We start from the raw sequence: 26555 nt of genomic DNA, 5'->3' as shown, positions 1-26555 counted from the left end.
GAAGTTTGTGGAAAACGCCCACATACATAGTGAGCTATAGTTTCCGCCAGATGATTTTGGCAAGATGAATTCGTTACTGACGGGGGCACTCTACTGGTGTCAGATGAGATGAGGAAATATTTGGAGTCCTGATAAATCGAGTATGTTTCACTTCCCTCTACCGCCATAGGATAAATGAGTCAGTAGAGCGAGTCAATCGGGTGATCAAGAGCCAATTACAATTGCCCCTGATCACTGTGGTGGGTTGGAAGAAGCAAACCACTTAGGCAAATGCTATGGGCTGTAAGAACATCTCTTGAAAGCATGGGTATTTCACATTTTGACTTTCCTAAAGGAATGATGCCCAGGTCCTTGTTGAACAGAGTAGATGTGTTACATGGAAATTAATGAATCAAGTCAAGTCAGGGAAAATTGTTTATGTGAGCAAAACTGTACAAAGGTAAGTACAGAGATGATGAGGATAACACTGACAGGAGTATGCGTGTATGAGACTCTTGAAATCAGGATGTGTCTGCAAGGGCCGTTTATGCTTTCCAATGAATTGTGGTCGAGTTGCTGGACCAGGAGACGGTGTTGTGTCATGGTAAAATGGAAAAAAGACAGTATATTTTTTTGAGCCTAGAAAAAGGTCTATAGTACAGAACACATCGGTTCCTATGGATCTATTCATGTAACAGTTCATAACTAGTGGGAGGCTAGGTAAGTCCTCTCAATATGACAAATCATTATAGATAATTCACTTTCAGCCCTATCAAGACTCAATCAGAAATAATGTATTTCATACATAAAGAAAAAAAATATTTTGCAATTAAGGTGCTCCACAAAGGAAACGAGAAAGTGATATGGCGCAGTGCACATGAGTTGTGAGTGAAGTGATGAAATCATTTAAACAACAAAACATGGAGATCTTGGCTGCAACGCACAATTAAAAGAGAACATTGATATCGGTCCCATCATCTGTCCTCCATGCACAATCAAAATTCTTTTCACACAGTCGAAGGTCATAAGTATTCAACCCAATAGCAAGCAAACAACTTGCAAAGCAGGGTCTTCATCAGGACCTATTAAAGAATGCACCCTCCTTAAGGTGGAAAGGTTTAGCAATAACACAGAGGATTACTGGAAGCAATGTGCCTCCACTTCAGACTTCAGCAAAATCTGGTGTCTGCATATCCCCAAGAACTCTGGTGCTCAACTGCTCTGAGTGTGAAAGTCTGGTTTTGTCAGTGATTAAATGAATGTGGAAATGTGTAACAAGGTACTCTGTGAGAGGAGTAACATTCTAAAAATTTCACTCCATGAGAGCAAGGGTCAAACCTGTTCACCTAAGGGCTCATGAGACCAAGCAAGATGCCTTGAAATCCTTTATTTCAGCTTGTGGGCTGGGATCTGAAAAGTTAACTTTCTTGTATATAATTATCCTAGCAAAATAGCTTGTTCACTTTATTATCTACTTAATTTTTACCCTATACTACTTAGAACTAGTTTACTCTAGGATCGAATTTATATGGAGGTCCTCTTTTGTATGATGTCATGCAGTTCCATTGTGCTCTTCTGTATTCCTTTTTCAAACACTAATGGCCTGAATTAGAGTTTGACGGATGGGTACTCCATTTTAAAAGTGACCGATATCCCATGTACATTTTTACTAGCGCCGTAGGATATAACACAGTGGTGTTAGGCAGACAGGATATCCTGCTTGTTTGTCACGGAGTAATCTGCCAGGCCCTCACATTCTTAGTCCTTACAATTGCCGCTAGTGGTGGAGAACTAGTGATTATATTCTCCAGGTACAAGCAATTTTTGTACCAGACCAGGATCTCATTCAAATTTGTCATTTATTTCCATGTGTCACCTTTGTTGCTGCTTGTTAATTTTTTGTGATTGTTTAAGACCATGGGCATAAATGCTGCTACTTTGATGTCCAGGTGCAAGACCTATTGACGTAGCTCGAAGTTACAAAAGTACTCAGTCTCTCGAACCTCAAATGCCATCTTGCAGCTCTTAAAGGAGTGTAATTGTTGTCCCATTTAAGGGTTTGAGATCATATAGCAAAATCCACCATTTAATTTTTGAAAAAGGTTATGCGCGTGCCATTTTGAAATCTTAATCTTTAGATTTCCAACCCATAATCTCTAGGAAGGGGAGAATGCCCCTTCGAAGTATCATGTCAATAAGCCTTCCTGTTCGAGGCATATGGGCTGCAGATGGTACATTTATGAATAGATCGCCATCTGGTGTTGGGCTCGGATGATTGCACTTTGTTTTTCTTCTGGAGAAGTCTTTGTCGTCATAGGTGACTCCTCCTCTCGGTGTTAGTGCGCATGGGCATCGGCTCCATCCTTAGATTGTTTTTTTCCGCCATCGGGTTCGGATGAGGATCGAAGCGCTCCGGACCGACTTCAACAAAGAAGGTTATAACCGGCGCATATTCCTTTCCAAATCGACGGTATCGTTATCGAACGCGACTTCACTCCATACCGACGCGATTCGAAGGACGACGACTACGAGAAACTCGACGTAGTCCAGCCCGGGGTCCATGGAAAGGACTCCATTCAAAAAATGTCCAACGTGTGGTGCTAAGTTCCCACACAAGGACCTACACGAAGTGTGCAACCTCTGCTTGTCCCCTGAACACGAATCCAGGGACTGTGAGGCCTGTGCAGCGTTCTCGTCAAAGTCGACGATTAGAAACCGTCGAGCCCGAAGACACGAGGTATCGAGAATGCAGTCACAAGCAATCCCGGAGCTGTTCGAGGACCAGCAACCAGAAGAGGAGGAAGAAGAGGCCGACGAGGCGGGGTCAGAAGCGGACGAGTCCGACGTCGAGGAAATCGACGTCCAACAAACCGTGAGTGACGACGTCCCTTTACCGAAAAACAGACCCCGCACGGTGTCGACCCCGCCCTCGAGCCCGGTCAGACAACCGAAAAAAGTTTCCAACGCCCCGCCTTCGAGCCCGGCAACGAAACAGAAACCGAAACACTCGGTCCCCCATCATAGTGGTTCCGGTTCCGATAAACCAACCACATCGACATCGAAGCACCAGGTCAAGGAAAGCTCGAAGTCGAAGCAGTCCATGTCGACACCGAAGCACGCTTCGGCGCCGAAAACACCCTCGACACCGGGGACATCTTCGATACCGAAGAAGTCGGATCCGAACAAAACTTCGGCACCGAAAATACAAATGGACATTTCAAAGAAAAGACACCTTTCGGAACCGAAAACTGCGGTACCGACACAGGAACACGGAACGGATCCTAAACAAAAGACTTTGTTTATTGACCCAAAGACTGGCAAAGTAGTCACAGAGCTACCTAAAAAGAGGAAACATGAACATTTGGACGACAAGGCTCATCCAAAGAAGAGAACAATGGGGACGAATACAACTCCTCCCCCTTCTCCCAAACCTCACACACCATCTTCGCCTATTCCTCACAATAGGCCAGATATTCCTCCCACACGTCCATCTACACCTACAACAGATGGAGAAAGTGACACAGGGGAGGGGGGACACCCTGGGGATGATGAGGACACAATCCCAGAGGAAGCAGACCCATGGGAGGAGTATAATGTGGGATCAGGTAATGATACCGACCTTGAGTCATATCCCTCAAAACCTTCACCTCCTGATGACAATACTGGGTTTGCACAACTCATTACTAGAGCAGCAACATTTCATAAGGTAGACCTACATACAGAACCTCTAGTACAGGACTTCTTATTAGAGACACTACCTACTGCACAAAGAACATCAGGAACACTACCAATGCTAAAAGGCCTTCTCAGTCATACATCAGAGATATTCAAAGACCCAGTGAGGGCTAGGGTATTGAACCCAAGAATTGATAAAAAATATAGGGCAGCTCCAAAAGACCCAATATACATTAAGGGACAAATTCCTCTAGACTCACTAGTGGTCACAAACGCTCGCAAGAGAGCAAACTCTTTATCTACGGGAGAAGCGCCACCTCCTGACAAGGAGTCTAAACTAATAGATGCCTCTGGCAAGAGAGTAGCATCTCAAGCGGCAAACAGTTGGCGCATAGCTAATACGCAAGCACTACTTGCAAGGTATGACAGAGCGCATTATGATGAGTTAGAAACACTCATCAAACATCTCCCTAAAGAACATCAAAAGAGAGCTGATCAACTTATACAAGAAGGGAAGTTAATTACTAACACTTCAATAAAGTGCGCCCTAGACGCGGCAGAAACTGCGGCAAGGTCGACAAATACAAGCATCATGCTAAGGAGACATGCATGGCTCAGAGTGTCAGGATTCAAACAAGAGGTACAAACCTCGTTACTTAATCAACCTTTTGATGGGAAAACACTTTTTGGCACAGGGACAGATGAGGCCCTAGAAAAAATGAAAAAGGATACAGAAACGGCTAAATCAATGGGAGCATTGCAGCAGCCGACACAAAGAGGTTCCTTTCGTAGATCCACCTATAGAGGAGGATCCAAAAGTACAGGTACAAACCAACAGCAAACCTCTTTTACACCTACATCACCCAGAGGTAATTCTAGAGGTGGATACAGGGGTAACAACAACAAGGGTAGAGGTCGCGGAAACAACAACAACCGCAACTCTCCAACCCCAAAACAGTGACTTCATAGAGCTTCCCCCAGACCATATAACACCGGTAGGGGGACGCCTATCACAGTTCCTACCTGTCTGGGAAAACATCACATCAGACAAGTGGGTAAGACAAATTATCCAACATGGTTATTGCCTAGAACTCACAGCTACCCCACCAAACATCCCCCCCAAACAGCGTCCAATGAAACAAGATCACCTGACACTGTTAAAACAGGAAGCAATATCACTGCTAGAAAAGCATGCCATAGAGAAGGTTCCACAGCACCAACAGGGAACAGGAGTATACTCCCTATACTTCCTAATCCCCAAAAAGGACGGGTCTCTAAGGCCAATACTGGACCTAAGACCTCTCAACGCATACATAAATTCGGAACATTTCCACATGGTCACGCTCCAACAAGTACTTCCTTTACTGAAGAAAGGGGACTTTCTTTCTACACTGGATCTAAAAGACGCTTACTTTCATATCCCTATTCACAAAGCCCACAGGAAATACCTCAGGTTTGTGGTAGAAGGACAACATTATCAGTTCAAAGTCCTCCCATTTGGTGTCACGACGGCACCAAGGGTGTTCACAAAATGCCTGGCAGTGGTAGCAGCTCACCTAAGAAGACAACAAATTCATGTCTTCCCATACTTGGACGACTGGCTAATAAAAGCCAGGTCGCAAGAGGAGTGTCTGCAACACACACAAAAGACAATTCAGCTACTACACCAGCTAGGGTTCACGGTGAACTACACAAAGTCACACCTACAACCAAACAAAGTTCAACAATATCTGGGGGCTACCATAGACACAGAAAAAGCCAAGGTGTACCCCAACCCAATAAGAGTCCAAGCAATGCTTACAATCATTCAGAGATTTCAGCCACAACACTCACTAACAGCAAGAGTGTTCATGCAGCTACTAGGCATGATGTCATCCTGCATACTGCTAATACCATATGCAAAACTACAAATGCGTCCGCTACAAGAATGCTTAGCGACACAGTGGAATCAGGCTCAAGGACAGATTACGGATCTGGTGTTGGTAGACGACCGCACACACCGCTCTCTGAAGTGGTGGAACAGAACAAACATTACCAAGGGGCGGTCGTTCCTAGAGCCAATTCCACAGGTGACAATAACAGCAGACGCATCGCTCACCGGATGGGGAGCACATATGGACAAATACACAGTACAAGGAAGGTGGAGTGTGCAGGAAAAAACACTGCACATCAACTATCTAGAACTACTGGCAGTGTTTCTAGCATTGAAAGCCTTTCAGATACATGTTATCCACAAAGCAGTCCTGATCAGAACAGACAACATGACAGCAATGTATTATATTCAAAAACAGGGGGGGACGCACTCTCTCCAATTATCCAGACTAGCACAGGAGATTTGGAGATGGGCCATTCCTCAAAACATCTATCTGTTAGCCGAACACCTACCAGGAGTTCAAAACCAGATAGCAGACATCTTAAGCAGACAGTCGGAACAAATACACGAATGGGAACTGCACCAACAAATACTGCAGCCATTCTTCAAAAGATGGGGACAACCAGAGATAGACCTATTTGCCACTCATCAGAACGCAAAATGCCAAAGCTTCGCGTCCAGGTACCCACATCACCTGTCGCAGGGCAATGCGTTATGGATAAATTGGTCCAACAAATTTGCATACGTTTTTCCCCCTCTCCCACTAATCCCATTAGTGGTCAGGAAACTGCAACAACATTCAATGACCATGATACTAGTAGCACCCACGTGGGCAAGACAGCCGTGGTTCACCACGCTCCTGCAACTCTCACAAGTGCCACATCAAAAGCTACGAATTCTACCCATGCACCTTACACAGAACCATGGAGAGATAATGCACCCAGATCCAACTCAATTGAACTTAGCGATCTGGCTCCTGAAATCCTAGAATTTGGGTACTTAGATCTCCCCCCAAATTGCATGGAAATAATTAAACAAGCGAGACGTCCAACCACCAGAGCATGCTATGCAGCTAAGTGGAAGAGGTTTGCTATACACTGCACTAATAACAATATCAACCCTCTAGACGTATCAACAAGGGAGATTATTTGCTACTTGTTACACTTACAGCAATGTAATCTAGCGTACACATCTATCAGAGTACATCTAGCAGCTATAGCAGCATACCTACAAAACAGGCAGCGCATATCACTGTTCAGAGTACCAGCGATAAAAGCATTCATGGAAGGTCTTAAAAGAGTCATTCCACCAAGATTACCACCTTCCCCAGTCTGGAACCTCAACGTAGTACTCACCAGACTAATGGGGCCACCCTTCGAACCTATGCATAGGTGCGAAATACAATTCCTTACATGGAAGGTGGCATTCCTTATAGCCATTACCTCACTCAGAAGAGTAAGCGAGTTACAGGCATTAACAATACAAGAACCATTCCTACAGATACACCAGAATAAAGTGGTTCTTAGAACAAACCCAAAGTTCTTGCCTAAAGTAATTTCAGCATTCCACATCAATCAGCCAGTGGAATTACCAGTCTTCTTTCCAAAGCCACAGACGGTGGCAGAAAGGGCTCTACATACACTAGATGTTAAAAGAGCCATTTCATACTACATAGAAAGAACACAAGACTTCAGGAAAACTAAACAACTATTTGTAGCATTTTCCCCAACACATAAGGGCAATCCTATCTCTAAAGCAGGCATCGCAAGATGGATTGTAAGATGTATACAAATATGTTACATTAAAGCAAAGAGAACATTAACTGTTCCTCCTAGAGCTCATTCCACAAGAAAACTAGGAGCATCTATGGCATTCTTAGGGAACATTCCCCTAGATGACATATGTAGAGCAGCAACTTGGTCTACACCACATACATTCACAAAGCACTACTGTGTTGATGTACAGGCTGCACAACAAGCCAGAGTGGGCCAAGCTGTATTAAAAACTCTATTTCAGACAGTTGCGACAGACACTGGTGACCACCGCTAGGGAGGTAACTGCTGTACAATCTATTCATAAATGTACCATCTGCAGCCCATATGCCTCGAACGGAATATGCTACTTACCAGTATGCATCTGTTCTTGGCATAGAGGGCTGCAGAGTGGTACATGCCCTCCCTGCCTCCCCGGAAACCTGTGTCTGTCCCAACATTATCTTATTTAGATACATTTACATGGGCATATCTTTATGTACTACACTACACTACTCCATCTAACCCTACTATGGCAAAACAATCTAAGGATGGAGCCGATGCCCATGCGCACTAACACCGAGAGGAGGAGTCACCTATGACGACAAAGACTTCTCCAGAAGAAAAACAAAGTGCAATCATCCGAGCCCAACACCAGATGGCGATCTATTCATAAATGTACCACTCTGCAGCCCTCTATGCCAAGAACAGATGCATACTGGTAAGTAGCATATTCCTTATGGGACAACCTGAGCATTAAATTGGAATGGGTCACACTGTCCTCCATTCCGAGAGCCTACAAGCTAAATTTCTATTCAGTGTGTGTACTGCAACTTTGAAGGTTTGTTCTGTGTTTTATATTTTAAATGGTAGTTTTAATGCTTATTTATATAACTGTTTAGTTACTTTAAACTGCAGCCAAACTTGAATATTAAAAATGTAATCAAATGTATCATAGATAAATTTGAAAATACCCAGTCCAGCTCGAATAAGTGTTTATGGAGCACAGCGTTAGCTGTACACGTGTGAGGTACATCCCCATTGCCACAAATTCAGTTGTACCAACTCATCTAGACACAGCTGTTACAATATAGAGTGCCATGAAGGGATACACACAGGGTTATACCTGGTTCTCTACAAAGATAGTGGAGTAAGCGTAAAGGTACACAGTAGCCACAACTCCATATTTACCACTGTTCATCTGTGCTTCTGATTAATTCTTCTTCATCCACACTGTTGGCATTAATGTTCTATAGTATTATTTCTCATTTCTTATTTGCACTCATGAAATGTGGAACCATTCCCAACTGATCCTGATAAATGCCATGCACTACATCCTACATAAATGTATTTATTGTGGTGGTAATGCTTATCTGCTTCACCTGCATGCTCAGACATTGATAGGTCCTATACCCTCCTCTAGTTTATATTTTTGCACTGCTTACTATTACAATTTATATTTTTTGCAGCTATTCCCAGTTCCAAGATGAATACAGTATGGAACAAGTACTGAATTCACGAAAAATATTTGAGTACCTGACCATGTTACAGTGCTGGTAAGAAACATTGGATCTACAAATCCTAGTTACTTTTGTGTCAAGAGGAAGTATTCATATTCTGAATGTACCATCAAGAAGTACATCAGAACCAGTCTTATTTGTGATGCTTAATCGAAATGTATTCTCTGGTGCAGATTTTTACTCTTTATTTTTTTGCATTTGTTTGAAGTAGTTAAAAGTGAGATGGCAAAATGGTTTCAGATAATATGTGTGCATATTACTGTGGGGAAGTTTTAGATTTGTAGATTGCCAACATAGATGTGTAGTAGTCTCTTTATGCATGAAGCTCTTCTATTTGAAAGTTGCATACAGGTCACTAATGTCAACAATACAAGATAACCTGGATAAGGTTGAGGCCTCCTGGATGATGAAATTAGGGGATTCAGATGTCGACTCAGATAAAGCCCTGCAATTGGCTGGCAACACTACAAAACACTACAAAACTCTGTTTAATTTATATTGTACACCAGCCAAGCTATTTGATTGGGGTAAAAGGGACGACGATAAATGTCCAAGTTGTCGCGAAGGGCCTGCTAATCTGGTGGTTTTATCATTGTGAAAAGCTTAGCAGAATTTTCACTGAGTTTAAGAAGTTCTGGGAGGGGCTGCTAGGTGTTAAGATCAACCTATCCCCTACCCTAATGATAATAGGAACTGATTGTAACTTCGGTCTTAATAAGGAAGAGAAAGCTTTTGTTTTTATATGTGTAGAGGTTCTCTGGATATTGCTAGCGGCAGGATGGAAGGATACTACAGCACCCTCCTTCCAGATGTGGCTAGCTATACTCCTGGAGATTCATAACATCGAATCCTCCCTATGTACCCGGAGAGTCAGGAGGATGAGGAAGTTGGGGCTGAACATCTGGGCCCCCCTCAAGAGTTGGAGGGATTCCCGCCTATAAACTGGCCCACGCTAATTATATTTTGGATGGTAATCAACTCAAGAGGCCAGTTGCTTTTAGGAGGTCTGAAGGCTGGAGGTCTTTTATCTTCTTCCCCCTGAACATGATATTTATGTAGTAATGCTGTGTATATACATGAATTTCCCTGTAATACTGAAAGTCTGATTTTAGCATATATTTTGTTTAATTCTATACTGTTTAAATATTTCTAGAAGGACTTTTAAACTGAATCAATTATAAAATGTATGGATTTTTGATTGCACCAGGTAATTAAATACAAATATTTAAAAAAATAAAAAATGAAAGTTGCTAATAGCTTTAAAACCATAGTAGAACTGTAGGACTTATCTCTGTTTGGCTAAAGTCCCTTAACGTTTTGCTTTCCCCCTAGACCTTTTTCTGACATAGTGTTGCCAACTTAGATACTTTGGACACTTTGCCCCTGCTAACTAGTGTAAAGTGTAAGTGTTCCCTGTATAAAGTAATGGTAATTGGTTGTCCGTGATTGGTATGTTTGCCTTACTAAATGAAGTCCCTAGTAAAGTGCATTATGTGTGCCAGGGCTGGTAATGCAAATGCTATTAGTAGGCCTCCAGCACTATTTGTGCCACTCACACAAGTAGCCTTAAAAAGGGAACTCAGGCCTGCCATTGCAGGGCCTGGGCGCAGTTTATGAAACTGCCATGTTGTTCTGTCAAGTGCACTCACTTGGCAGACCTTACCCTTCCCTTTCTGTGCACCTAAGACACACCTATTGTAGATCTAGGGTCCCCCCGGACAGGGTGTAGTGCATGTGAAAGGTAGGACATGTACTAAGGTGTGTGTCATGTCCTGACAGTGAAATAATCTACATTTCATTTTTCACTGTTGAAAGGCCATCTTGCCCATATCACATATGGGAGGAGGGCTGTGTAATATGTTTTCCAGCCTGTCCTCCCAAAGGCTTAAGATGAAGTTTAGTATGTCTGAACTCACAATGTAATAACACATCTTTTTATATAGGTGGTAGTTGCATTGTGTTTTCAGAAGCCACTCTTTTAGAAGTGGCTGAGTTTTGTGCTCTAACATTTCTGTGTGTCTCTGCCTGGCTGTGAATTGACTGTCTTGGATTTCAAAGAGATAGGATCTGGGGAATGTCTTGACCCAGGGGATGAGGTGAGACGGCAACAGGCTGACCTGCAGCTGGAGTGTAGGGGGAGGAGAAGCCCTTAGAGGTGAAGTGGCCTGGGTTGCTGCTATAAAACAATTGGCTCATCTCCTGCCGATTGATTGAGAATCCAGACCCCCGCTAATCAAAGGAAGAGAGGTGTCACTGGCAGGGAGGCACCCAGAGCTGGTTTGAACAGGGGTCAGTGCCCCCTGAAGCGCAAAGACTTCAAAGCCATTGAGGGGTATAACTAGGAGAGCTGAAGTCCCTGAACTTTGGGAGAATGGCTTGATCAAGTGTGAACAAGACTGGAGCTGCGTCGTAATCAAGAGGACCTTTGTAAAGGAAGAAACAACTGAAGAGACTGATGGATAGGACTGCTCTTGCTGTGTGTTCTGGGGCTGGCCTGCAGTTTGCTGTTTCAACTAAGGAAAGGCTAAAGGGATGTTTTCTGTGTGCTGTGTCCCCCTGCTTTAAGGACTTTGCTGTGTGCTGTGTCCTGAAGTAGCTATCCCCAAGGGCCTGAGGTGAGCTGGCTCCCTGTTAGGAAACACTGCAACACAAAAGTTTCCAAAGAAGACTCTCCGAGATGCTGTGTGCCTGTGCTCAGTCTAGCCTGAGATCTTCGTAAGGCGTGCCCTGTGATCGTGGCACCTGGAGTCCTAGTGTGTCTCAGAGACGCTGTGTGCGTGTGCTCTGTCTAGCCTGAAACCCTCGAAGGAGTCTCCTTGTTATCGTGTGCACCGGAATCCAAGTGAGTCTCAATGCTGTTGTGTGCGGGTGCTTTGTGCCCTGTGAGAACTTCGTGAGGATTTGCCTTGTCATTGTGTGCACCGGAGGCCAAGTGAGTTTTCAACGCCGTTGTGTGCGGGTGCATTGTGCACCACGAGACTTTCGTGAGGATTTGACTTGTTCACGTGTGCACCGGAGTAAAGTGAGTCTCAGCGACGCTGTGCGTATGATCTTCATGCAGCCGGAGACTTGTGTGTGGAGTGCACAGTGATTGTGCACTTTGAGTGAAGGAAGATTCAGTGACGCTGTGTGCGTGTGCTTTGTGGCAGCCTGAGAGCTTCATAAGTGAAGTGGCCCGGACCGGCAGTCCCGGAGGTGCTGAGTTGCAGGTCCGAGCCACCGTTGCCCTTCCACAAGCTGCTTGGAGGCCCAGACGCTGGACGAGGTGAGGAGAGTGGGTCCCGCCACCCAGGTAATGTGTGTCGACTCCTGGGGTGAGGCGCGGGCTCGGAGGGAGACGCTCTCGGCCTCTCTCTTGTGTTGGCAGTGTGAGCTTCTGCTTCGGCTCGTATTGGGGTCCTTATTGCCAAAAGAAGTGGTGATACCGGGGCCGGAGTGCGAAGCGGCACTTTGGAATTACATCGTACTGTGTTTGGGTAAACTGTGAGAAGCTGATTGAAGGTCGGAGACGAGGCGGAGAGACTGCCTAAGGGCCTGTGATCGGGGCCTGAGTGTACTAAGTAGTATTAAATTTCTGAGAATGGAGTACCTGACTCACGTATTACACATTGCAACATTTCTGTATAACGAACTACTTCATTGTGGTATGACGCATTGCCTTGTTCCTGCGTAATGAAAGACCTGATTAGCGTATTGCGCATGGCATTATTCTTGCATAATGAATTACCTGATTGGTGTATAGGCATTGCCTCATTGTTGCAAAACAACATATCTGGTGGTTGGGTTACGCATTGTATTGTTTAGCCTTGCAAAGTGCCTGATTGTTGCGGTATGCATTTGCATTTTCTTAATCTCAGAGTGTCTTATTGGTGCGTTACGCATTACAGTATTTCTACATTGCAAAAGTACCTGATTCTAGCATTTGGAACTGCATGTCATGTGATTAGGAGTACAGGAGAATGTTTAGAAGTGCTCATTGACATCGCCAGAACTTAAAAGGGCTAGCTGGCCTAACAACCGGCCAGGAGAAATATTACACAACCTCATATGATGGTTTTATTTCATGTGATCTTATCCTATATCTTTTTACATAAAGCTTATACTCATTTTATAAAACTTGTGTGGTCTATTTGTAGTGTCATCCTTCGATTATTGTGAGTGTGGTTGCGAATTCTTCACACATGTGTCTTGAAGATAATCCTGGCTGCTCGTGCCAAGCTACCGAGGGGTGAGCGGGGCTATCTAAAAAGGTGACCTTCCCTTCTCTGACGTTGGAATGCGGGTCCATACTTGGCCTAAGGTACCTACCTCAGCCAACCAGGGATACCGGGTCTAACCAGAACCATCAGTGTTTCAATGTCTGGCCAGAATTTCAGAGGGTATTAATACTATAACTTTGGGCCTATATCAGAAAGATTCTTCCAACGCTAGTTGCCTTTCAGCACAAACTATGAAAACATGTTTATCGAGTGTTTATCAACTTCCTATTTGATGAACTTTACATACAGTATAAATCTTTTAATAAACCAGCCGCGAGGATGCCATTAGGTCAGGTACCTTTATTGTGTGTGTTAAAATTTAAGCTGTTTTATATACACTTATATACACTCATAGGAAGAAAGATTGAATAGTGATGTGGGTGGGTAATACAATGTTTTGGGGGAGAAGAGCAGTGCAGAGGATGATAGTGCATGCAGGGGGATAGCTGAAGCGTAGGGCTTGAGAAAGTTAGTGCATTAATGTTAGTTTAGTGGCATATGGATGGCACTGGAGTAGCAATGGTGTCAGGGGAGTGGTTGCACCCCGGTGGGGGTTTTAGTGTAGCACTGTGGGAAGAAGCCTGCTGCTGTTGGGCAGTAGAGCAGTGACACATTGTGTGGCAGTAGGTGATGCTATGGTGGATGATTTCTTGTGGTGATCATTGTGGTGTTGGGCATTGTGGTGGAGATGGATGGTAATTCCATGCAGTGATGTGATTTTGCAGTGGTGGGGAGGAGGGGATGGTTATGGGGTTGAGAAGAGGTAGTAGAGTGATGTGGGGCTTGCTCCCTGTAGTTCCGTGTTTGGGGGCAGAACATTTCAATCAATTAATCAATCAATCACTCAGGGGAATTGTAAGCGCGCTACTCACCCGTGAGGTTCTCAAGGTGCTGAGGGGGGTAAATCAGCTCCATTCAGTCGAAGAGCCAGGTCATGACTGTCTTCCTGAAGATGTTCAGGGAGGGGGCGCTTCTGATGTTGATCGGGTGCTCGTTCCAGGTTTTGGGCGCGATGTAGGAGAAGGCTTTTCCACCTGTGGATGCGTGGGGATTCGGCAGATCGGAGGTTTCTTTTGGGTACGTGGAAGGAGATTCTCTTCTTGAGGTATTGGGGTCTGGTGTTGTGGAGGCATTTGTAGGCGTGGGTGAGTATCTTGAAAGTAAATGGGGAGCCAGTGGAGTTTACGCAGGTGTTGGGTGATGTGTTCGTGTTGATGGATGTCGAGGACGAGTCTGGCTGTTGTGTTATGTATGGTCTGGAGTTTGTGGAGCAGAGACTTTAGACATTTAGGCATTTCCGTAGACCAGTCTGCTGGTTATGAGTGCATGGGTGAAAGCCTTCCTTGATTCGGGGGTATCCGTTTGAAGCTCTTTCGGAGGATGCGGAGGGTCTTGTAGCAGCTGGAGGTGATGGCGTTGACCTGTCGGGTCATGGCAAGGGAGGAGTCTAGTACGATGCTGAAGTTTCGGGCACGGTCCGTGGGGGCGGGAGGGCTGCCGAGGGCGGTGGGCCACCAGGTGTTGTCCCTGCAGAGGGGGAAGGTCCGAGGATGAGGACATCTGTCTCCTCCGAGTTGAGCTTCAGGCAGCTGCTACTCGTCCAGGATGTGACGTCCTTCATTCCTTCTGGAAGTTGAGTCTGGTGGTCACGGGGTCCTTGGTGAGGGAATAGGATTAGCTGGGTGTCGTCTGCATTGGATACTATGCTGAGGTCGTGCTGTCTGACGATGGTGGCGAGGAGGGCCATGTAGATATTGAAGAGTGTGGGGCTGAGCGACGATCCTCGGGGTACTCTGCAGTTGATTTCCAAGGGTTCGGAGAGGAAGGGTGCAAGTCTGATTCTTTGGGTTCTTCCGGTTTGGAAGGAGCGGATCCAGTCGAGGGCGGTTCTCTGTATACCAGCGTCATGGAGTCTGGTGGTGATTTCGCGGTGGGAGACGGTTTGAACGCTGCAGAGAGGTCGCGTAGGATCAGGTTCGCGGTGTGCCCTTGGTCGAGGAGGGTGTGGATATCGTCTGTGGCTGCGAGTAGAGCGGTCTTAATACTGTGGTTGCTGCGGAATTCGGATTGGGAGGGGTTGAGGATGGATTTTTCTTCGATGAATCTTGTTAGCTGGGCATTGACGATCTTCTCGGTGACTTTGGCAACGAAGGGGAGGAGAGAGATGGGTCGGTAGTTCTTGAGGTCTGAGGGGTCTGCTGAGGGCTTCTTCAGCAGGTCTGACTTTTGCCCATTTCCAGTCGTAGGGAAAGGTGCTGGTCTTGAAGGTGGTGTTGATGGTGCGTCGTAGTTCTGGAGCAATGGCGGCTGTGTGGTAGATGTGCAGCAGGTAGGGCTCCATGAGGGCTCCTGAGTGGATGCCTTTCATGGTCAAAGTGGTGACTTCGGTGGTGACTGAGGTTTATGAGGAGATGGTAGGCTGGCTGGCGTCGCTGGAGAAGGAGTTGGTTTCGGAGTCACGTGTCTGATCGTTGAAGTGGTCGTAGAGGCCCTTGATTTTCAGATGGAAGTAGGATCCGAGCTTGTCGCAGAGGTCCTGGGAGGGAGTGATGTCTGTGGTTTCGTTGGGGGGCTTGGTGAATTCTTGGATGACGCTGAAGAGTTCCTTGGAGTTGGCGAGGATCTTGTTTTAGCTGAAGGTCCTTTCGGTGGATCTGATGCATTGGTGGCATTCCGTCATGGCATTCTTGTAGGTGGTGCAATCTTCTGGCATTTTGCTCTTTCTCCAGTTCTTCTCAAGACGTCTGCAGGTGTGTCTGGATTCCTGGAGTTCTGTGGGGAACCAGGTGGCCTTCCTGGGGTGTTGTCTGTCGGAGTTGCGTAGAGGTGCGAGCTTGTCTGCGCAGTTGGAGATCCCTTCTGTGGATTTGTTTGGCTGCAAGGTTGGCGTCGGTCGAGGTGGTGGGGGTGTCGTGGTTGAGGGTGGAGTTGAGCTGCTCCTAAGGGATTTTGCTCCAGTTCCTTCGTGGAGGGCGCAGTGCAGGTTTGGGGGTGGTGGGTTTGTCGATGCTGAAGTGTACGCAGTGGTGGTCCATCCAGGGGAGCTGTGTGGTGTGGCTGAAGTGGATGCTGTTGCCTCCTACGAAGATGGGGTCGACGGTGTGTCTTGCCTTGTGGGTGGGCGTGGTGACGAGCTGTTTCAGTCCGATGTTGGCGAGGTTGTCCAGGAGGGTGGTGGAGTTTGGGTTGCTGGGGTTGTCAAGATAGAAGTTCATCTCCGAAAAGTATGTAGTCCATGGAGGCAATGGCATGGGGTGCGATGAGGTCGGCGATGGTCATGGGGAACGAGGCCAAGGTCTGTGCCGCGAGGTGTGGTTCACAGGCTGGTCTGGATCTGGAAATGAAGGTGTTTGGTGGTGGAGAGGGAGTAATTTGTGCTGGACATGGAGAGTCGGGGGGAGCTTTAGTGTGCGATGGTGAGTCCTCCTCTTGGACGATTGGGGCAGTCTTTCCTCTGGATCTTGTACCCGTCGGAGGCGGAGGAAGCATACCCGTCGGGGATGGCGGTGGCGATGTCGGGGGCGGAGGAAGCGTTTGTACAGGTTTCTGTAAAGAAGGCGATGTCTGGTGAGAGGGTGTCGAGGAGGTCCCAGATCTCAACTGCGTGTCTGTGCAGGGAGCGCACATTCAGGAGGATGCACCTCAGGGTTTCGGAGGTGTTGGCGTTCGGTGCAGAGTTGGTGGCCGTGGGGGTGCTGATGGTGTTGAAGGTCTGGCAGGCAGTGATGGCAGCAGAATGGTTTGTGGATGGTGCTCGGCGTGGACAGCTGACAGTTGTTGGTCCTCGTGCTGGTCGGGTTGCGGATGGGCAAAGATGGGCTTGCCTTAGGCGTGCCTTTGGTGCGCCAGCTGTGCGCCTGCTGCGCGCGGCCGCAATTAACTGTAGTTTTGTAGTACGGTGGTCTGTTATAAATTAATTGTGGTGAGTGGTTGGGCTTTGTGATGGATGTATGATGATGTAGGGTATGGTGTTGGGATGATTTATGTTGCTATAGGATATTGGTGGGGTACTATTAAGGTAAATGGTGCCTGGTTGGTTGTGTTCAGGTGACGGTTTGGTGTTCTGTGTGTGGTTACATGAGTTGGTTGTCAGGTGGTTAGGCTATTGGTATGTTATGTGGTGTTTGTGTGCTGCTTGAGGTAAGGGCAGTTCTGCGGTGGCAGTATGGCGGAATGTGGTGGAAGAATTTCTGTGTGGTGTAGAAGATAATTGTTTGGTGTTTTTTCAGTCCAGTTATAGTGCACCGTTGGCGGAAAGAGTAGTGCTGAGAATAGTAGTGTGATGATAAAGTGTAGAAGTACAGTAGCTTGGAGCTGGTTGTGCGTAAGTTAGATTGTCACTGTTATGGTGAGGGTTGGTAATGCAGTAGTAGGGGAGTACGTTGGGTTAGTGATTAAGAAGTTGTGATGGAGTGGGCAGCAAACTGTGGTGCTGGGATCCTGTGATTGTTGATGGAATGCAGGTTGATGGCTGGGCTAAGGTGGTGGTTTTATGTTGGGCGTGGTGGCACAGTACTGCATGGGGTGTTCTACTTTATTGTTGAAATGATGGTATAACATGTATAGTGGAGTGCAATGTTGAGGGTGGTGGTAGTAATGCTTTCATATGTAATAGTATAGTTGCTCATGTGGAGGTGTGATGTGGGTGTGGAAGTGTCTCTGGGCAAGTTCAAGGTATGTTATGTTAAGTTCTGTTAACCTGAATTTGTAAAGCGCACTGACACCATAAGTTTCCTGGCGCTGAGATTGTGAGAGGTCGGACTTAGAAAATAACCAGGTCTTTAAGGTCTTTCTGAAACTCAATAGAGTGCTGCTGCTCTTGATCGCCAGTGAGAGGGAATTCCACAGCTTTGGTGCCAAGTGAGCAAACCTGCGGCCTCCTAGCTTTTTGAGTTTGATGGTAGGAATGATCAGTAGGTGTAGATAGGCCGAGCGGAGATTGCGAGCTGGGCGATGCTTAGTGATAAGGGTCTTTAGAAAATCCGGCTATTGCAATGAAGAGCTTTGAATATCAGACAGCCTGTCTTAAAAGCAGCCCTTTGTTCAATTGGTAGCCAGTGCAGTTGACGCAGCAAAGGCCTTGCCGATTGCCATTTCGGGGTTTTATGGATTAATCTTTCTGCCTGATTTTGTACGATTTGAAGGCGGTTAAGCAGTGACTTAGGTAGACCTAGGTAGAGGGAGTTGGAGAAGTCAAGCCTGGATAGAACCAGGGAGATCACTACTAGCACCAATGCGGCATGCGAGAGCAGGTGGGAGATCTTACGGATTTTCATAGCTGGAACATGCTGGATGTGATCACTGCCCCTACATGAGTTTTGAGGGAAAGATCGGAGTCAATGACCACCCCTAGGCTTTTAACCTAGCCTGAGGGTGTAGGGGAGGGGCCTAACTCAGTTGGCCAGAACTGGGGGCCCCAGAGTGCTACGCTGTTTCCTGGCAGGATGAGTTCGGGTTTCCCGGGATTAAGTTTGAGTTGATTGTGATTCATCCACTGCTGTATGTGGAGCATCGCTGTTTGGAATTCAGTGGCCGCATCGGGGGAACCTAGAGGGAAGATGATCTCCAGGTCATCGGCATAGTTGCAGGCCGTGATCTTCCACTTAGCGAGTGAATCAGTGGCCGGAGATACAGGTTGAATAATAAGGGCGAGAGTGAAGATCCCTGTGGTACTCCGCATGTGACAGGCGCTCTGGACGTAGTGAATGGGCCTAGGCAGACCGCTTGCACTCTGCCTGAGAGAAATTACTTGATCCACTCGAAGGCAGGACCCTGGATGCCAGCCTGCCTGACACGGTGGAGAAGGATGTTGTGATCCACCGTGTCGAACGCGGCTGACAGATCCAGGAGCACTAGTGCCTGCGGGGCCCCCTTATCGGCATTACCCCTTAGTGCATCTAGCACTGCCAGAATGACGGTCTCGGTGGAATGTGCCGGCCTAAAGCCTGCTTGGTTGGGTTCTAGGAAGCTGGAGCTCTCGATAAACTTTGAAAGACACGTTGTTACGTGAGCCTCAAGAAGCTTAGCTAGATAGGGCAGAAGGGAGATGGGGCGATAGTTGGAGAGGATGGTAGGGTCCGCACCAGGTTTCTTCAGCAGAGGGACCAATATGGCCTCCTTAACGGGGCTGGGGACCGTGCCTGTGCTGAGGGAAGCGTTCAGGAAGGGGAGGATACTGTGTGGTAGGGAAAGAAAAACGTCCCCCTGAGAACAGAAGGAGAGCAACAGTCGTTGGGGGACCCTGATTTAATACGGGTTGTGAGTTCTACAAGGATGCCAGGGCTGATGGCAGGGAAGTGAGTGAAAGATAGGGGGTTGGATAAGGCAGGGTCCGGCAGACTGACTGGGAGTGGAGGGAGAGATGGTATTCTTGATATCCACAATTTTCTCGATAAAGAAGGTGTTCAACGCATTGCCTGTCTCTTGTTTGGGGGCCTGAGCTGGTAGAATTCTATCATCCGAAGAGAGGTCGTTCAGAATTTTAAAAATTTCCTTGGGTTTGCTATGGGCAGAGAGTATTCTTTCTGAGATATGTGTGGTCTTGGCCAGGACAATCGCGCTTTTATATTCTTTGCGGGCTGCAACAAAAAGGCGTCGTCTCCAGTTGCGTTCGAGTTGGCGTAGCTTAAGTTTGAGTGCCTTGAGGTCGCTCGAGAACCATCTGTGCGTGTTGCCATGCCTGGCCCGCACGTATTTGGTAAGGGGAGCGAACCTGTTACTGGCTGTCTGAAGCCAACTAACAATATCCCTCTCCATCAGATCGACATTGGAGTTGGCATCAGTGGTGGGGCAAGTGGCGGCCAGGGAATGTAAGAAACCTTGGGAGTCGTAGGAACTCTATTTGCGGGAAAGCCCGCCTGCCTCTGTGAGGGGTTTTACCCTGCCTCTGATTGTGAAGGTAACATCAATCTGGTGGTGATCCGACCAGATGCAGGGGGAGATGATTGGGCTGGACAGTGTAAGATTGTGTGTCCAGATGTGATCGAGGATGTGACCTTTAGAGTGAGTGGGAATATTAATTTGTTGGGCCAGGTTGAGACTGGTTAATAGTTCAAATAATTCAGTGGCGTGGGGTCCCGCACTGTCGTCCTCAAACCAGTAATTGAAATCTCCAAAGAGTGCGACTCTGGCAGGTCATCAGTCTAGCCATTTGTTCGGCCAGAGAGATGGGATACAAGGGCATAGGGTGGGGCGGTAAATGAGTATGAGCGCAAGGGCGCCCGCATCAGTTTCAAGATTGATAACTAGGTTTTCCACCTCTGGTAGGGCTAGGGAGGCAGTGGCAATGGATTTGAGCCTCTTTTAATGATAGCTGCAAGCCCACCCCCAGTTCGGCTAGATGGACGGTTTACATTGAGAATATAGTAATCAGGGGGGAGAGCGGCAAGGATGTCCGGGTAGGAGTCTACGGTAAGCAAAGTTTCGGTGAGTAGTAATATGTTAGGTTTTTCCGTGGTCAGCAAGATGAATATATCTAGCTGATGTTTCACCATGGAACGCGTGTTAAGGTACAGGACCCGGAGAGACGTATCATTGCTTGGCGCATGGGGCGGAGTGTTGACAGAGGGGGTGGCTGCGTGCTCTCTGATGGCAGGAGAGCTCAGGGTGGTGCGTGAGATGGCTAAGGACGAGATAATCTCGCGTATGCCAGGAGGGAGCAATATAGATGGAGATTGCACCTCTCTAAGAGCTTTGGAGGAATAGGAGAGAGATTGCACAGAGCTCGTGGCCTCTGGGCCCGGTCTGGCGCGGACCCGCTGCGCCCGTCCACTGCGCTCCCGTGGGAAGATCTGCATTTGGCCTGAACGTCCCGCCTCCAGGCTCCGCCCCGTCAAGGCCGATTGGCTGAGGCCTGAGGGAAAGGAGCAGGGGGAGTGTTAGGTAGAGCTTAGGGATCGCGATTCGAGGAGGGTGAGTGAAATAGCAAGTTTTAAAAAACACACAAATTCAGTTTCAATTTGTCCACAAGCGCGCCTTATTAAGTCAAAGCAGCGCGGTATCAGCGAGCAGCGCGCACAATAATCAACAATTGCCGGCTTACTGCGGGGAACAGCCTTTTCAACTAACGTCCCGCCTCCAGGCTCCGCCCCGTCAAGACCGATTGACTGAGGCCTGAGGGAAGGGAGCAGGGGGAGTGTTAGGTAGAGCTCGTTGAATAATTATAAAGGGACAGTCCATAGCTAGATGTCTCATTGTGTGGCCCAAACATGACTGGTCGCACACGTAGCCCGACAGCATGACCTCAACATAATCTACTACGCCGACAACACTCAGCTGATCCTCTCCCTCACCAAGAACCCCATCACAGCCAAAGCCAACCTCCACGAAGGAATAAAGGCCGTCGCCGACTGGATGAAGACCAGCCATCAGAAGCTGAACTCGAACAAGACGGAGGTCCTCATCCTCGGCTCCAACCCTTCAGCCTGGGACGACTCCTGGTGGCCTACGGCACTGGGGGCAGCCCCGACACCCACCGACCACGCACGCAACCTGGGAATCATCCTCGACTCAACACTCTCAATGACCAAGCAAGTCAACTCCGTCTCCTCCTCCTGCTTCAACACCCTCCGCATGCTCCGCAAGATCTACAGATGGATCCCAACAGATACAAGAAAGACAGTCACCCAGGCCCTTGTCAGCAGCAGACTCGACTACGGAAATGCCCTCTACACGGGAGCCCTGACCAAGCTCATCAAACGACTACAACGCATCCAAAATGCCTCAGCACGACTGATCCTCAACGTACCACGCCACAGCCACATCAGCCCCCACCTGAGAAACCTGCACTGGCTCCCCGTCAACAAAAGGAAATCCTTCAAGCTCCTCACCCACGCACACAAGGCACTCCACAAGACTGGCCCAGCCTACCTCAACAGATGGCTCTCCTTCTACATCTCCAACCGCCAGCTACGCTCCGCCGACCTCTCACTCGCCACCGTCTCGCGCATCCGAAGGACAATCACCGGTGGGAGATCCTTCTCCCACCACGCCGCCAAGACATGGAACACCCTCCCACTGAGCCTACGTCAGACCCAAGACCTGCTGACCTTCAGGAGAATACTCAAGACCCGGCTGTTCGATCAGTAGCGCCCCCCCCCCCAGCGCGTTGAGACCCTTGCGGGTATGTGGTGCGCTTTACAAATGATTGATTGATTGATTGACTGGTGTCCTGGAAGAAACTTAGTCTGTTTGGAGGAGACATACATAGTGCAACCTCCAGTATTGATAATCTGAAAGCCATGATGAAATGAGATCAGTAAAAGGCCTAATACCTTTACTGAGAAACAGTTCTTGTATGTGCATCTTTCTGGTCAAACCGGCTATAGGGAGTATTAACTGAATTGTATATCTGCACAAATGAATGGATTAACATTTATAAAGTGCAACTATAACCTCGAAGGAATACTGGTGCTAGCCCCATTTATCCATAACATTTTTTAACTGAGCAGTCGACCACTAAGCTGGGAAGAGTCAGGTCTTCAACCCTTTCTTGAAGGATATCATTTCCTCACATACTCTTAATGAGAGCGATATGAGCCCATAACTTGTGGATCATGAAGAGAAACTTGGAAGTGTAATCTCTTTGGTCAAAGGAAACCATTCCTGTGCCACTAAAGACTGGAGAGATATTGTATCATTGGTAGGAGGGCAGCTTCTTTCTGGACTAATTTTAAAGTTATAACTTTTGTCTGTTTAAAATGTCTCTTTAAAATAATTTTGCAACGGTATCACCACAGAATTATGAATGAGACGTATAGAAAATGACTACCCTAGCCCCCACCTCAAACAAACTAACCACTGTTATATAATTGATTAATTGGCAAGGAGACAGTTTTCTTATGGTGGCACACATTCACTCTCTGTAGTGGCATAACTCCTTACCTTATCGTAGTATATGGCAAGTGCTACCTATGTGAGACAGAACTGCAACCTATAATATACAGCATCTTACACCTATCTACCCTGGAGTAGAAGTATGATTTAGGAGTTTGTTAAGAGGCAATAAGAAGAGAGTGTACTTGTGCACTGACTTTCATCATATCTCATTGGTTTGAATTTCACAACCACCCTGCACTGCAGTGATGTATCAGTATGTATTAGATGAGATACACAGAGCTCCACCAACCTTAGTTACAATCTCTTTTCTGGACATAACACCTTCTGTGGTAGAAGATCCTGTCCTCCAAGAGTGAAGGTCGCTAAATACTTGCCTCCTGTCCAGGAGTGCTCAATTGCTGATGGTTATGTTCACCAATAATACGCAGACATGTCTACGCTGTATTTAAAGTACCAGTGGACACATAAGCTTGTTTGTAGTGATGCTGAAGGCCATTGATTTCTCATGGTGATTTGTTTCCCAACATTACTGTATGTGACTGTTAAATACAGTATGCACAAGAGATTAACGTTCAAAATATTTAAGACTTTACGCTACCTTTCCTCTGATGCGAAGGGGACCATTTTTAAATAGCAGTAAGCATTGTTTTGAATATTTCTGTACGAACTCCCCAATTTATATTTAGGTGACCATTTAATTATTAATTGTTATTTTTCAGGCCTCGTCCATGTTTTTATGGCATCTTTTTCTCTGAAGCTATTCCCAGAATTCACTGGCTGAAAGATTATGTTCAGGTATGCCTATCTTAATCCCTTTAGCAAATTTCATTGGCCACCTAAACCGGCTTCCTGTAGAACAGCATTCAATCTTCAATGCAGTGTACCTCATTTTTAAGTCACTCAGCCCTGCTTTTGTCTTAGCCCGTATTCAAAGATACTCCCAGGCTCAATCTGGGGCCTCACTATCCCTATCTTTAAAGGAAGACAATTGATGGCTCCAGGTTTGCTCTCCAGGTTTACTTCCTGCTACACTGCATTTAGGAAGCTCTTACAGACTACGCTCTTTAGGAGTAATGGCCTGTTGCAAGCTATGTCTCAGTTACCTCAGCGCCATAAAACCACTCGTTGAATGTGCACTTTAGAAATAGTTTTAACTTAACATAACATATCATGTTTGTGCTGCCTAGCCCAAGTGAGGCTTTAATCACAACACTATGGAGAACAATACCTACCTCTATGGCCATGGTGCTTATGGGTTCTCTTGGCGATTAGGTTTGCCATGACACCGAAGTGCTTGTGTCATACATTGAGTGACCAAGAGGACGCGCTATTCTCATCTGAAATTAAAACAACAGAATCACAAGCAAAGTCACACAAGCACAGAAACTATTGTAGAGAAACGCCACTGTCTTGCAGTCAATGCAATGTTAAGATGCCCTGCCATCAATGCAGGAAGATGGAAACGCACTTGTAGACACAAACATTTCACGAGCACCTGCCAGGTGTACAGACATCTTTTGAAAATTCTACGTGACCACCCTTAAAACGAGAGCATAGGCAGGTAAAGTCTGACTCGGCGATCCCCTACAACGACCATTACCTTGTAGCCCAAAGAAAATCAGTTAAAAGTCCTAATCACAAACTTTCATGGCAGCACACAGCAGCATAGCACTAAAAAGCTGTTCTTTTCACAACAACAATGGTAAATAAACTTTGCAGCAGTACCTGCCCTCGCTCAAAGAGCTCCATCCACCAACTGACTGACACTCAAGGCGAAACTGGTGAGCAAACACAGAAAGATGGGCTGAAATAACTAGACATCTTGTCAGAAAGAGCAATGGCTATGGACTGATTGATGTGTCCTAGATTACAGTTCCTTTATGCACCGGAGCTGCAACTTCTGTCATTGATGCCTTGATACCACTTGCTTAGAAGTCACATTTGTTCTATGTCCTGTACCTTACACTAATTAATTTATATCAAAATCACATCTCCTTATAATGACAGCCACCTCACTGCTTTTTTGGCACTGTCCTGTGGACTGTCCTATTTTGATGGCACTGGTGGGATGCTGAACTTTTCTTTACTGTGTTTTCTGTTGCAAATGATTTCCTTTTCTGTAGCCTGAGAAGCCACTTATGTAGTTGTCGACAACTGATTGTACTGTGCATACAGAAATGACTGAGGGGCCTGATTTAGGATATGGTGGACAGGGTAAGAAGTCGGAAACACAACAGTTTACTGCCCGTCAAACCCTCGGTCCGCTCATCTCATTTAGAGACCGGTGGCCCATAAGGTTTCTGTCGACACAGGCCTCATTTTTTCAGTCGATGGAATACTTCCTCTGGCGGCCCGATGGAGTAGAGGGTTTTACAGGAAGGGCATTATACTTTCTGTCCAATTTAGGGGAGACAGTGTTGTGTGGTTCCTACCAATCCGTAGGATCTGCGTGTTTGTTGGACAACATAAACTAAGGGTTTTCATGCCTAGACTGATTCTGGACACACTCGTAGGATATGTTGGCCAAAAGACCAACTAGCTCACAGTTCCACCAACCTCCCCCCCCCCCCCCACCTCATCAGGGAGCAAATAGTTTGTGGCAACCACTGAACATGACAACCCTGACCCCTCAGTGATCGTGGAAACTGTACAGAACCCTTCGCTCAATCACTTGTGCTCACTTATTCCCAGAGAGGTATACCTAGAATATACTGTGGGACGTTTTCGATATATTTATTGAACCAATGTATTATTGTATAAAATACTTGGGTGCTGCAATGATTAATAGACAGAAGAAGATAAAAGTGATTACAAGCACCAAAAGCGTAAATAGCAGATATAGTTCTACCATGGCGCTGAACAGTGTATATATGCAGGCATATGAAACTAGGCCGTAATGGAGCGTACTCCTACTATGTGAACCCTACTCTAAGTGCAGCAAGAGGGTGTGTAGGTGTGGAGCCAAGAATCCCCCCAAGGGATGATCCAACTCCTTTACCTGTTGGGAGAGAGTGATGGACCCCATCTTGGTTACAAACTGGACACCCCTCATGAGATTTCGGACAGCTGCATGGTGAAGTCTTAGTATGCAGGGACCCTCAGTGTTAGCTGAAGTGCCTCCTCTCCTAATCTATCGGGATGCTCAACTTTCATATTAGAAAGCAGCTTGCGATGTGCGTATAGATTAGTTGTGGTTTGGATATGTAGATAGCCCTGTCGCCCCGTGAATGAAGATAGAGATGACATTTGTACATAGTGCGAGAAGAGACTTTGTAAATGATGTTCAGGGCATTGTGATAATGTTGTGTGAAGCTAGATGTGTAAACAAGTTTAGTTTCAGGCAACCCAATCCAACATTGTCGCACATACAAATATGTACAAAAGGTCACTGCTGAAAAATAGGACAATGTAAGAAATAAGCTGCTTCGCTACATGGGCCCATCTTGGAAATGTAACAACAGTATAATGCCTTTTTTTCATGTCCATCACTGCCAAAAACAACCTAGTGGTGAGGCACAGGAAAATAACCAAAAGGACCCCCGCTCTCTGGGAGGGGAATCTCCCAGGCATGGGGGCCATTAGTTTTTTTTAAACCACTATGGGATCTTGTTTGTGAACAACAAATGGCTGACGGTACCATTCGACATATTTTTCCTACATG

At 46.6% G+C, this 26555-nt stretch overlaps 1 protein-coding gene across 1 annotated transcript in view; it reads left to right on the top strand.

Moving 5' to 3' along the window:
* The window catches only part of SCP2 (sterol carrier protein 2), a 336550-nt gene that overhangs the window by 163254 nt on the left and 146741 nt on the right, over window positions 1-26555 (top strand). The window contains exon 8 of the mRNA XM_078670520.1: window positions 8748-8834. Within this exon, the coding sequence (XP_078526646.1) occupies window positions 8748-8834 (87 nt within the window). The remainder of the gene's footprint in view (window positions 1-8747; window positions 8835-26555) is intronic.

Source organism: Lissotriton helveticus, chromosome 1_2 (assembly GCF_964261635.1).
Source record: "Lissotriton helveticus chromosome 1_2, aLisHel1.1, whole genome shotgun sequence".
Taxonomy (NCBI): domain Eukaryota; kingdom Metazoa; phylum Chordata; class Amphibia; order Caudata; family Salamandridae; genus Lissotriton; species Lissotriton helveticus.
This window is presented reverse-complemented; position numbering and strand designations above follow the sequence as displayed.